The sequence below is a fragment of the Rhea pennata genome, chromosome 9 (assembly GCF_028389875.1).
Source record: "Rhea pennata isolate bPtePen1 chromosome 9, bPtePen1.pri, whole genome shotgun sequence".
Classification (NCBI taxonomy): Eukaryota; Metazoa; Chordata; class Aves; order Rheiformes; family Rheidae; genus Rhea; species Rhea pennata.
In genome coordinates this window covers 1,368,438-1,382,406 of record NC_084671.1, presented here as the reverse complement: position 1 = coordinate 1,382,406, position 13,969 = coordinate 1,368,438, and the positions used below count along the sequence as shown (strand labels likewise).

Below are 13,969 nucleotides of genomic sequence, written 5' to 3'. Positions count from 1 at the left end.
GAAGATGAATGCATATACATTTTGTGCTGCGAGTCCACATCTGCGGTGAAGCCAAAAGCGTTTGTGCTTTTGGCGAGTGCTGTAAAAAGATTTTTGCTGGGGCGACTTGAGCAGACGGCCTGTGAGGCGCCTGCTTCCCAGAACAGGAGGGTGCCAAAGTGGTGCCACAGTGGTAAGCGCCCACATGGCGGTTGCATTGCTGCGTAACAGAGGCAGCTGTTCTCACAGCTGATGGTGACCACAGATACGATTTATGCAGGTTAAATCAAGGTAAGTAAGTGGACTAACTTGTCTGTAGTACTTTTTAGCTCATGTTTCTGCAGGTAACAGCTTGCAGTGGCAATACAGGGCACCATGCTGGCACAGATGTAATTGATGTAACCCCCACCCCACCCCTCCCAAAATGAAAAAAACCCACCAGGCATGTCCAATAGCAGGGTCTGTTACCACAGCGAATTTGAGTGGACCCCCCCCCCCCCCCCCCCAGACTGTGAAGGCTTAGCTGTGTTTCTTGGTTGTTTGTTTTTTTTTTATTAAGGAGAAGTTGATATTAGCCATATTACTGTTTGTTATTGGAGGGGAGCTGAGGTTTAGTGAGTCATGTCAGTTCTATTTTTGCTTGTTACTGTGTTTTCCAATATTTTTTAATAATAGCTAAAATATTTACCTACCAAAGGATGACGAGATGCACTAGCAGTAGAAGATGGTGCTTAGGTAAGACCTACAGCACTAGTTCAACAAATCAATGACAGCCTATAATGCTTTCAGCAACACCCCCTCCTTTGCCCCCCCCCCCCCCCAAAAAAAAATAAAATAAATGGGAGAATGGGAGCTAGATTGTATTGTCAGGGCAGTCACCAGCAGAATAACACCCTGAAGTGGCCATGGACTGGCATGATCACATCTTTACTAAAAAAAAAAAAAAAAAAAAAAAAAAAGATGTGACTGATATGTCAATAATAGTATTCTATTCCACTTCCCTGACTGATGTCAAGCCTTGTAGCATAACACTGTTTTCTTACACCAAAAACTGCCAGAAATGTCTGCATTTTACTCAAAGAAAGAGTTTGAAAACTAGCCTTTTGTACGTGTCAGGGTATTAAGTAAGTGATCTGTAAGCTAATGCTGAAGTCATGTTTTCATTTAATAGCACTGGCCATAGACTGTGACTGTTTGGGACAGTGTGTGATTGATAGGCTGTTGGTGTTACAAACTGCCCAATGTCCTGGAGCGCCAAGGGAAATCTCTGTTGTGCAGAAGCTGTTGAAATAAGACAGTATTGGGAGGTGTCTGCATACACTGAAGCTGAAGGCTTATGTCTCTTCCTGGATATGGTGTAGCCTTAGTAAGAATTTTGACCTTCCTTTATATAGTCACCTAGAGAGTAATGTGTTACGATCTTTCTACAACTATTGTATTTTAATTAACAAATAATACAGTCATGTTTAGAACAAAAATTGGATTCTGTATTTCCACTTTGCAAGTAGGTACACTACACTAGCGAGTTCTTCTAATCACTGCATCCCAGTTAATTTTGATGGCACTCTGTCTGTGCTGTCAGGCAGCCTCTGGGAGAGGTAGGTGTGCAAGATGCATCTGATCCCAGAACTAGATTTTTAAAGGCTTGTAGAAGGCAATGGTACTTGAAGAATACTGTTTTCCTATCATCTCCTTCTCGTAATTCAGTTTCCTACGGCCAGCTGACCACTTCTACGAGACAGCTCTATGGAATCTTCCCTCTCTAGCCCAGGAACAAGGCGTACTCTCAGCCTTGCAGTTCACATCGTCATGCCAAATTTATGCGAATACAAGTACGATGGCTCTATGGTAGATGAACTAGGACACACAAGGTTGCTGCTAACCACTACAGATTAGGAAATTAAACACCTCCCCTTCAGGTTAAAGAACAGAATTCAATTTTAGTGACAAGAATAACATTAACAATTTGTACTGAACTGTTATTTTTTGAAGAAAAACTGAAGCCTTTTTTTAGTAAGAATTTAAAACATTTTATTGATTGTTGTTCTATAAAATCATAGATGTCTTTAATTCCTGAAGAACTGTGTCTGAGAATAGGGGGAAAAAAAATGAAAAATAGCTTTAAAAAATTACAGCATTTTTGGAAAAAACTGGGTATGAAAAATATATACAATGTATTAAAAATCAGAATATAATTAATGACTGCATTTATACATTCAATGTTAAAAATCTGTACAATGATTTGTTAAAATATTAGCAGAATTTTTACAGTGTTATTTAACACTTTGTTCAATTTACATTTTATAGCTTTATTACTGTTTCATCAGTCCACTTATAAATTAATTTATAAGGCTGTATAAACACTTGTCAGGCTGAAAAGATAATTATTTTTGTACAAGATCGCTGGTTTCTTAGTACATCTTAAATTGTTACAGAGATACTCTTATTAACATCAAATTCATTCACAAATCAAATATCCAACATATTACAGGATATAAAACAACACATAACCTCTGTTTAAAAAAAAAAAAAAGAAAAAGAAAAAAGGACTAGAAATGTGACAAGGTGGCCTTTGTACAGGTTTTTGCCTGATTTTTTTTATTTAACGTGTATTCAACCCTGCTGAGTCATCACCTGGTCCTTAAAAGGAGGAAGACTTTATAATACATACAGCATGCAAACTGTCACACTTTATAGAAAAGATGCACAGACATTTACTTCACTTTTGAATGCGTTTTAGTCACACAACATTAAGTGGTTTCTTTCTGTGAAATTTCAAAGATGAACTGCAGATGCAAAATTTAGCTGGTGGTGTATGTAGTGCAATTGTGACAAGTCTTCTCTAATGCAGAGAAGAGCTTGTGAAGCAGCACTCATTTGAGCTCCATTGAAAGCAAGGTCTAAGTATTATTTTTTCTGTCACTCTCCCTACCTCAGCACTTGCCTGAAACATCCAGTGATATTGGCATATTTCTGTATGAGAAGGCAAAGAGATAGATAGCAACATATCAAATTAATCAAGGTGCTGATCTGTCTAGTTCCAGATTTTTCCTCATCTTCTTACCTTTTCTGCAATAGAGATGAGAAGACCAGCAACTCAAAAAAACTACAGAACTTGCTTCCTCTTTTTTTTTGTCTGTGGATTCAACATGATGCTAACAAGGCTGAAGAGGAAGGTAAACTCAAGTTCATTTGAGATCTTGCCTCCACAGAAAGAGCCGATCAATCTCCTCTGATGCAGAAGAGCAGAAAGATTAAAAACAAAAACAAGCAAACCCCCATCTTCATGTTTTCTGCAGTTGCCATCAAAAAATTCTTGTTCTAAAGAAATAACTTAATTTGAAGTCCTAGGTAAAGGCACGGGGAAAACTGAAACAAAATGGACACATTTCCAGCTATTACAGTCCTTTAAAAATATGTAAACAAACCGTGAGTTCAGACATTAAATTCTGAACAAGAGGGCAGTGGCATTTAAGAGTGAAATTGAAACCAGTTGGAAAAACATTCTCATATGTAGTGCATATCAATATTTTCTGCAGCTTGAAATGACTCTTTCAGCTTTAGGCCCATGTTTTTAATTCTCACAAAGTGCAACCTATCCACCATGATACTGGAAAAGCAACCATACCGCCAATAAAAGGGATTCAGAGCAAGGGATTGATGACAGGTAGGAAAAAAGGTTCCTGTAAGAAATGAGCATAGAGCAGACCATTTGACAGGCATTAAAAAAAAAAAAGTTCACAAGAGTTTATATTAAGAATATGCTCAAAACAAGCACAAGTAAAGGCTGACAGAGTCTTGTGCCAATATCTGGGAACAAGATATTCCACACTATGTATTTTGCGAAGTCTGGTTCCTATTTCTGGTTCTTAGAAATCATTTCAAGACCGGAACGCTACAAGGAGACAAAATCTGAATAAACACCACACCATTAGAGAACACCACCACTATCAATCAGATGCATTTCTCTGGATTTTTCCTATAAACTCCTGGTGCTTATGTCAGCTCTGTTAACATAGATAGAAGTGGTCTAATAATTACTCCTTTTCTTCCCTGGATTTGTGTGGGGCAGGTAGTCCTTTCTGAATTACATGTTTGCTTATTCTGTATTTCAGGTCACAGACTTGACAGATCTGGGAAGTATCCTCTTAACACAGTACTCTATTACTGGAAATGCAGTGCTGCAGTTTCTTAGGAGGAGAAGGAACTCCCCCATCCTGTGTTGCTGTTCACCTCCAGTTCAATGAGTTTCTGGTGTTTAGTCTGCCTAGGAGACAGCTACAAAGAACATAAATGTTTGTTAGGAAAAAAAAATAAATGGTTGGAGAAAATGCAGGAGTGAAGTAGCTGAAGTTCAAAGGGAAATAAAGTCAGAAGACTGTATGGCTGATCTCCAACACCTAAGAAACTACTAGCTGAAATGTGCTATTGGTTGACCCATGTTTCAGTTTAGCTCTCTCTCAAAATGCAAAACTCCAGCAGTGACTATCTGAAACATCAGTTCTCTGTTACTAGATTTTGTGTGTCTCTGACTCACATCTCCATGCTAGAGCTGCAGCGCATACAACCATGCCCCTACTGACAGCAGTTAGTGCAAATCCTGTAATAAAGAAATAGTAGGAAGAAGGAGGGGAGGGGGGAAAAGCTGTCTAAACATTTGTTTCAAGTCCAAGTAAACGTCCCATCCGTTCCATGTTTTTGTCAATTGTGGCACGACATGTGATCTCTTTAGCACATTCCATGGGAAACCAACCTCTCTCACCATCCCGCAGTCGTTCTCCTTCATACCAACCTGTAAGGATGAACAGACAGTAACAAGTCTTTCTTTACAACTAGTTTCAAAGGTATTTTTCAAAGGTATTTTTTCAGAACTGTGTGTTGAACTTGTATAGAGACAACTGACACTGTCAGGATGCATTTATCTTTTTAGTGAATAAAGTAGGAGATGATAGATTAGGCAGGATTTTTATTCAAGCAGACTAGTAACAGCAGAAGAGTAAATACATTGTTATATACTGTATTTATATTTATTTCAGATATATCTGAAAGTATTTATTTCTGCAGTCCAAAGAAGAAAGCAATGTGGGCACAACAGATAGGAGTTTGATTTCATAGTGCATTAAGTCAGAATTTAATACTTGAAGTGAAGTGCTGCGAGCATCGAGCATCACTGAGTCAGCACCTTATGAGCGATGAGTATAATTGCTGGCATATCCAAACAAAAATCAATTCAGATCTCGTGGTTCTTGGTGGTATGGAATACGTACACAAAAAGAACACTTTTTATAGAGCAGAATACTTGCACAAAAACTCTTACGACAGAGTAATCATTGCACCATTAGACCCTTGTATTTGCTGTTACTCAGACAAAGCTGGTACTTACTGCAATGTCTTTGAGATCTGTGTTTATAGGGAGAATTTAATTCCATTTATTATTATTTGTGGATGTTTCACATGTCAAAAACAAACAGCACATCCTTTCCCTCTGCTATTATTTATCTATGTAAGTTTTGACAGATGATGAGTTAAACATCTCTTGCCTAAACAGAGGCTGTCTTTTAAAGCCTGAACCTACAGCTTTCTTCCAGTGTTTCTTCTAAGCTGAAACGTCATTCATTGTAAGACCTACCGGGAAACAAATTCTTCTAACTGGATTTATCTGCAGTAGTCACAGATAGTTACTAACAGGAAAATGTTCACTTACTTACCATCATTTACTTTTTGATAAACCAGAACAACATCAGCAACTTGAAGAGACAGTTCATCTGACTGCTTTGCTGTGTAAGTTCTGATGATCTCCACCTGAGTCAAAGCTGTGGAAGCAGTAAGCAAGGCTGCATTATTCTGTCCACATAATAAAGCAATTATCTTTCTTTACTTAAAACAAATCAAAACTACACCCATGCTATTAAAATTTACATCTTAGAATATACTGCCCAGAACACCTCAAAGGAAGTAGCAGATTTTTTTTTTTTTTTTTTTTTTTTTAAAAAGAGTGATTACACGCAAGCCCACTTGGCCTATATATGTAAGTAGTTTTGCACTTTTGCTAACAAAGTGAAACAACTAACCAAACTACAGTTAACAAATGCATACTGAAATTACTGTGCACAAGAGAACTCTACAAAAAAACGCTCCTATGCTCAAAGTTCATGTAGCTAGACCAATAGCACCTAGAAAACAAACAAGGATGACTTATGTTCACAGTCTACACTTGCTTAAGTCAGTCAGTCTCCACTAAGGCACAATATATTTCTTTTCTCACATCAAAGCCCTCAGCAATCTTGTTAGCCGTGACTTACTTGTCCTGTCTGTTTTCTGCAGGTCACTGTTCTTTCCAAGCACTGTAATCCAGCGAGCTCTTTCACTCCTGCAAACAGCGAAGATGAATTTCAGTTTGCAGGACTTCTGGTCTTGATAATGGTAAAGACTATTCCCTTTTCAAGATCATATTATCTTAAATTTTTTATCTTTCTCATGGTGGAAAACAAGAAAAAAAAAATCACAAACTCTCTCCTCCCCTCCCTCAAAATATAGCCAAAAAGGCATGGTATTAGTTTTAGTAATGTCTTATTCAAATACAATTAAATATATCTTAAGTATGTTGGAATAGAAAATAGGTCTACATATATGGGACCTACCTGACACGGTATCTATCTTGTACACTTTTACCTGTATTACTTAAAAGCAATTAAAATCAACTCTTTCTTACACTAATGTCTGTGACAAGTATCTATTATTAATCTGAAGGACTCCATCTAGTGTACAAAGTCTGAGATAAATGCAATACAGCACTTTTAGTATCAACAGCAGGATTATCTACCATGTTTACTAAGAATGAGAATCAAGAATTTTTTAAAAAGAAAAAAGTCTGTGTTTCTCAAAAGGACCCATGTTTGCATGTGTATTGGTCTGGAAAATCAGAGAGAGCACACAAAAGGACAGAACTGAACCCTAAATTAATCTTTTGAATCTGGCTTTGTATAACCTAGAAGAAAAGTAAACAATTTTGATCAAAGGAGGTGCATACAGTCTATGGAGCCTGGCCCAAAGAGGAGAGGGAGAGCAGGAATTACTTGAACTACATCCTACTAGGTATCATTTCCAAGATCAAAGTTTAACAGTCTCTTCTAGAAGGCGGATGTTTTCTTACGGACTTTATTCCAACAAGCTGTAGAAAGCTAACTTCTATTTGCAGATATCCAACATTTCTTTTTAATGAAGTGATTTAGAATTCAAGACTTTCAGATAACTCTTCATGCAGAATGCAAGAAGAAAATCCCAGTGATTATTTTGGCTAGAAATATTTGCACTGTTCTTTGGTACTTAAAAATAAATTGCAGTACTTTTTTTTTTAAATCCATCACATACATACATTCTTCCTCAAAGACTGAACTACTGTATGTTTTACTGATACTTGTTATCAGTTAATCTCGTAATGACAGCCAAAACTAAAATAAAAGCTTGTTTAAACATTTCAGTGATTAAAAGTAGGCTGTGCTAAGCTTGCTGTTTCAACCAAAATAAGAAGATCCATAAAGGATTTTGCATGAGTTTAAAATTGTTTTTATTTTTAGAAACATGTTATTTACACATTCCTATTTTATTCCTTTCCCTGTAACCATTCTTAATAGGACAACTAGGTTCCCTTTCATGCAACTCTGAGAAAAATGGGATAATGTTAGACTGTCTTCCAATTTAAACACGTATTTCTTCTTAAACTCTGTATACTATACATCTTGTGAAAACAAAATGACTGTCTTCCCACCAGTAGTCTTACCCCCCCCCCCCAGCATACAGTATCTTTGTGTATGGAACATCCAGTCAGGGAAACATTCCTATAAGCCTTTAGCCCACTCTAGAAAAGATGATTCTGAAGAATTAGGAAAGCCTTCGTGTATTCCCTCCTGGAGCTTTTAAGATAATGTTTCATTAGAGTCATAATGTCTCCTGTGCAATAGGCAAACTGGAAAACAAATATAAAAACAGATGCCAGAACCAACATACGGATAGTCTAATGCTAAATGACAATTTAATTTAACCCAATGTCTCCAGTAGGTGGACCAATTATATCCATTCCAGACTGAATATGTAAGATCAGGCTTACTTACACAGTATGTAGTACGGCACATCAAGATTTTTTTGATAAATGGCTCTCCAAACACTGCTAGTAGATATTCCTTATGCCTGTGGTGCCTAGGTGGTATTTTAACTTTTTCATGGTGAAAAAATTTCCTTTATTCACAGGACAATATACAATTCCTGACCTAATGCTAAGATTTTTCTACTTGAGAACTACGCACCAGAGTAAGTGACCAAGTATAATTAAACTGCACCTAGAAATCTTTAAATCAGACATTTAACTTTCACATGCACAAAGCTCCGTATTCACTCTAAACCAACCAGTTTGACTTTCTTGCTGTAAGATCTTCTTCCCATCCTTCTCTGTTAAGTGAAAGCTAAGTTTTTCCTGTACCCTGAGTATACAATACTCATAATACTCTATAAAAATAGGCTTTCAAATCAAGTAATTATTCTCAGAAATTTTTCCCTGAGAATGACAATCTGCTAGAGCACTATTTATATTACAAACAGCATATACCAAAATAATGATCAGTCTGTAGAACAAAATGTCTTATAAGAAAATCCAGACAACTAAAAATGTACTGCATTTTTCCCCAAAATATGCATCTCCAAACAAGTCTGACTCATCTGCTTACTTTATAATGAGGTCTTTAATAGAAAACATTAATATGATCTATAGTTTCTTTCAGGGTTATTCTAAACTTTGAAAGCAAACCTAAAACTAATTTTTTCCAGACTGAGATACGTTTAGAGCAATGTGTTTAGTGTGTTCTATCCCGCCCCCAGCTTCCACTAAAACAGATAAAATCTTTCACTTTGGAGAAGGGTTATGTGGAAGTTAATGGCATTGTGGAGAAACTATGGCTCAAAGATTTGCACTGGAAAGAACAAGACACTTCTTGTTGCTCTTTTCTGAAGCAGAACACTCTTCAAAACTGCTTCAGCAGAACAACGACCACCTCTATCCCAGCACAGCTCTGCAGCTTCCCTAGGGCAATGCAGAAATCTGCCAAACTCCTCCCGTTTAACCCAGTACTGTTCCACTTCTGCACCATCCAACCATTATAGTAAGTAATTCACAGATCACTGTTCAGGACACCAGCATTCGAAAGCTAACAATGTTTCCTTGCTACCATAAATAAGGTGCAGGACACACCTGTTTTCACTTCTACCAGCTAATAACTTTACATTTAGACCTGATGTTATAAATGCCATATTGCTAAAGTAACTAACAATTAGGATAAGATCATTTAAATCATTAAGAAACAAAGCAGCACAGAAAAAATACCAGAGGCCAAATGAATCACTATAGATTATTCACTGTCGTCTTAGCAAGGTAAATTTTTAGAAAAGCTCCCTTAACTACAACAGTAAAAGCAATGTTTTCCTCATAGTAACCTGTATTATGCTTAAATTATTTGCATGCTCAATTAGTCAGCATGCACAGGCAGCATGATGTTCCACAGGATGAGACAAGCGCACACCAAACTTGTGAATGCTGTTACAGAAAGCCTAAAATTTTGGCTCACACCACCTTAACTGCTTTTAACAGACCCTTCATTCGAAATTAAAACCTGGCATTCTTCAGAGATGAGTTCTGTTCTTTGAGGTTAGTAATGCTCCAAATTATCTGGAAAGGAAAACAGCTACATATATATATGTAAGCAGGCTATTGAATATATATATGCAATGCTTTCAATTATGTGCATGTGATTTGCTATTCTAGTTTACTTTAGGCACTTACGCTCTGGACATAAAATTATTAGAGAAAGGTGTTAACAGGTAAGGTAGGCAGAAAACCTGTGTCTTGACTTCCTGTTTTCAGGAAAATGTTTGTTAAAGGGGAAGTTAGTGGCTCAAACGTATATACGTATTCAGGCTACAACAACAAAACAAACAATGACTCAGATACTTCAGTCACATTTGTAACTCAAAACAAAATAGTATATATATAAAATACATATATATAATATGGCAAAGTAATACAGCTTTTGCTTGTATGTGTTACTGTGTAAATCACAGAAACAAATAATGGATGCTCTATTTGTTGGATTATGTGGTTACACTGTTGCAGTTTACTGCAAACAGATTTAACCAGTAAGGCAGGCCAGGTGAGCAAATTACTGCAAAAGAAGTCAGAGGTTTCTAGCTAACATTACTGCTTGTGCCTCATTTGGAAAAACAAACAAACAAACAAACAAACAAACACCACTTGTGAGTAAATAAGCATGAATGAAGGGACCTGGATTTACCTGAACTGCTGCAAGAAAGGCAACCCAGTCCCTCAAACACTGAAGCAGCTATATGACCAAAGAAAATGTTGAGTAATTAAGTATCTAATTACTTTAGATAATTAATCTTTATTGTCTTCTCTGGACTCTCAGCGATGATCCAGAGACTTAGGGAGGGTCAAATTAAACTCCTCCAGAGACCCAGCACTTAAATTAAATTTGGAGCGTAAATAAACAATGAAGATCAAAAATATTATGCACAGACAAGCTGATATATGCAGTACAAAAAATGATTCTTAAAGAGGTGGCATTTTGAAGTTTAATAAAAGGACAGCACCTTAATACCAGAAATGCCGAAGTCTGAATGCTGTACAAAGCAGCAGGCAGCCAGGCCTGGTGGGAACAGACCTTCCCAAGCTGCAGAAACTAAGCTCCTAGGGCAGGAGGGTCCTGGTGCATCTGCACATGGGAAGATGTTTTTTCTTGCCTAAATTCCCTGTCCTGCAGTCTGTGCTTGATTTCCTCATCAGTAACAACTAGAAGAGCTTCAAGTACCCAACAATATCATTATATGAGCTGTGAAAAAATATGAACCAAGTCCTGTATGAATTTCATAGTACAACATTATGCACAGACACTGTGCTCCGATGTATCTGCAATCAAGTTTAAAGAGAGTCCCTATTAGGGTAATTCTGCAATTTGGAGAGTGCAAATCAAATCAAGAACTACACCCTACCAGTTCTTCATCTGGGTGCTGCAAATACACGTACATCTGCCTTTCTCCCACTTTCAAGAAAATGTGCGCTTTGTGAACACCATTATAATTGTGCTTTGAGCCAGCTGACAGGCTTAATGCACTGTTGGGTGGGGTATAAATCTACAGTACTAGAGTACATATTCTTATGGCAACAAAATTTTCCATGATGTCTACTTCAGAGAAAGTAAGTGGGGAAATGTAAATTATTAATCTAATAAATAATTAGCGTGGCAAAAACTCACTTAGTAACATGCTATTCCATCAACTTAATTGAATGTTTCAATCTAACATTCAGCAGCTGCAAACTGTAACTCATTACAAGTTTTCAAATACTTGATACATCATTAACATATTTAGATCATTTTGACAGGAATGTAAACATGACAAATAATTAACTATTTTTTTTCTCCTTTGCAATCATCTTCTTTACATCTAACTGACATACAAATTTTCTTATTAAAAAAAAACCCTTTAATCTATTTTCTTTCAATCTTTCATGATTAAATGAGATTTTTTTTCCTTCCCATTTCATGCTGTACATAAAGAAAAAAATAGCTTTATCAAATTAGCTGAAGCAGCAGTTATTTGGAGGGCTTACTAGTAAATCCCACTACTCCATACTAAGTCGTACTTTTAAATCTTTTGTAAGGATTTTTAAATTCACATAAACACACCCCAGTCTTCTCTCCTTCTTCCCCAGGTAACTCACCCATTTAATGTAAATTATTTACTACCTCTTGATCAACTATTAATTCTTGAGGTGTACAGTAATTATATCAGATTTAAAAAACAGCGTCAATGTTTTGAAGATAATTATATTATTTCTGTTATCAATGTCAGATGTAAACATTTGTGTTTGATGTGGAACAACACTCAAGAGCGTTGTTTGGGTGACTGGTTGACTTAGGTCTCAAATATGTTGGTATGGCGCTAAAGACTCCTTTTAACTTTACTGAGCTTTGGATGGGACCTGATAAGGCAGGTACATCTGTGTCCTGCACTAAAACCTACAAATCTGTTCAGCTTTGACTGTGTCAGGAACAGTGTTTACTGTAAAGTATTCTTTGATTTAGCAACATGCAAATAAAAGAAATTTTGCTGTGTTACAACTAGAAAAATTCACACAGTAAAGAAGAAATGACAGGAATTTACATGCCAGTATTACTTCAGTTTATACGAGTACCAAGCCCTGCAAAAATAGATTTTTTTTAAATGACAGGTATGTACTATATAGAAGGGAACACAGTTAAGTATGCAGGACTGTTAAGGTTATATGAACTTTAACACTTTTCTCCTAGAGAAGTGTTGTTTTTTCCCTTAGAACTGAAAATTGAAACTGTGAAGAAGCCCACCTGGGATATGGTAAAGGCAGACTGCAATCACTGCTCTTTCCACTTCACTCTGAATCAGGGAGGATGGACAGCTGAATATGAATCTCTCCTCTTCCAAGTGGGTTCCTAACTACAACCCTATCAGCTATGCTGAGGCAGCATTCAAAGCTGGGTTTCCTTTTTAAGATCACAAGTGCAGAATGGGGCAATTTTAAAAATCTACAGATTTTCAGGGCAGAAAGTTTATTTTTGCTCTGTTTTCTCCTCCTCCTCATTTCCAACTGGAAGTTGTCAAAACCAGCAAAAATAACATGTTTAAACGTCCAGATTTTAGCAATTAATGCCCTGAATTGTTTCTTAACTATCTTTTTAGTTACAGATTTAACTATTATTTAGATAAATTAGGCAAACACATTTTAAAGTTAAATGTTTTCTGGAGAGCCACTGCCATGTTTTTCAATGGGCTGCCTGATGGGTTGTGTTTCTCTGTGGACTTCAAGGACATCATGCTGACTTACATACTTTCCCTCTGACCAAAAATTCCCTCCATGCAGACAGTGGCACAAGTCTTCACCATTTATGAACGGCTGTATCAATTAACAACTCCTCTTGCAAAAATATGAAGTGTTCAATGTAAGACCTTTGGTCCCTGTTTATTTTATGGAGAGCAGCATTTTTATACCAAGCTGTTAGGTTATCAGATAACCCTCTACACCTGGAAGGCATTTATTTCTGGAAGTTACTGAACATTCCACCAATGTGAAATTTCTTTACATTACTTCAAATTATTTTTTGTTACTTACTTAATTACCTGAGAAAAAACACCACCAACAATTTCACACTAATCCATTCAGCTATAGGATTAAAAGATACACGGAACTGTTTGCAGAAGATCAGTACACTCCCTTTGTGACCAGGACTCCATTTTAGACCATACTGGTTTGAAATACAAGTGAAGCTTTGTTTGTCATTTCTCCCTTCTCAATCTATTCTGCCCTCTAATAGATTCTCAAGTTACTTCTCTCAGTGATGGTATGAAAAAGCTCTGCAAAGCACAGCCACACTGTTATTCCCGGGCTACAAAGCTGACAAGCTACATGGCTGAGGCATAGCAAATTCTTGTCTTGAAGACCTAGAACAGTAGCACCTTATAATGGATACTTCAGTTTACAGAATTTTACCATATACATTCAATTTCCTATTATCCCTGTGTTGTGAGATCAAGGAAAGAAAATGAGACCAACATGATCTCAATTTATAACCACTTGAGTTCTTCAGTGACAGCATTATATTAGAAAAACTGAACTAAGTTTGGAGGGTGTCTATTTTATTTCAAAAGAAGTTTATTATAGTTATCTATGGCATCTTATATAAGCTGCACACACATTCTGTCCTGCTGCTCATTAAAGAAATCAGAAAGCAGAACACCAACTCTGTTGGTCCGCCCATCTTTAAAAGCATGCACTCCTTATGAAGAGTGTAAATCATGATAGCTGACTGGTGACAGTCAGTGCTCGTGTCACTGAGCAAGAGTGGTCCGTGCCAAACACAGGATCATTCCTGCAATAATCCTCCTTTAGTCACTG

The 13,969-nt window shown here is 36.8% G+C and overlaps 1 protein-coding gene across 1 annotated transcript in view; it reads right to left on the bottom strand.

Moving 5' to 3' along the window:
* Window positions 1-2,506: 2,506 nt before the first annotated feature.
* The window catches only part of ARHGEF26 (Rho guanine nucleotide exchange factor 26), a 60,826-nt gene continuing 49,363 nt past the window's right edge, over window positions 2,507-13,969 (bottom strand). Inside the window, exons 13-15 of the mRNA XM_062583003.1 lie at window positions 6,282-6,349; window positions 5,688-5,792; window positions 2,507-4,771 (exon numbers count right to left, since the gene is read on the bottom strand). Of these exons, the coding sequence (XP_062438987.1) occupies window positions 4,629-4,771; window positions 5,688-5,792; window positions 6,282-6,349 (316 nt within the window). The 3' untranslated portion in view covers window positions 2,507-4,628. The remainder of the gene's footprint in view (window positions 4,772-5,687; window positions 5,793-6,281; window positions 6,350-13,969) is intronic.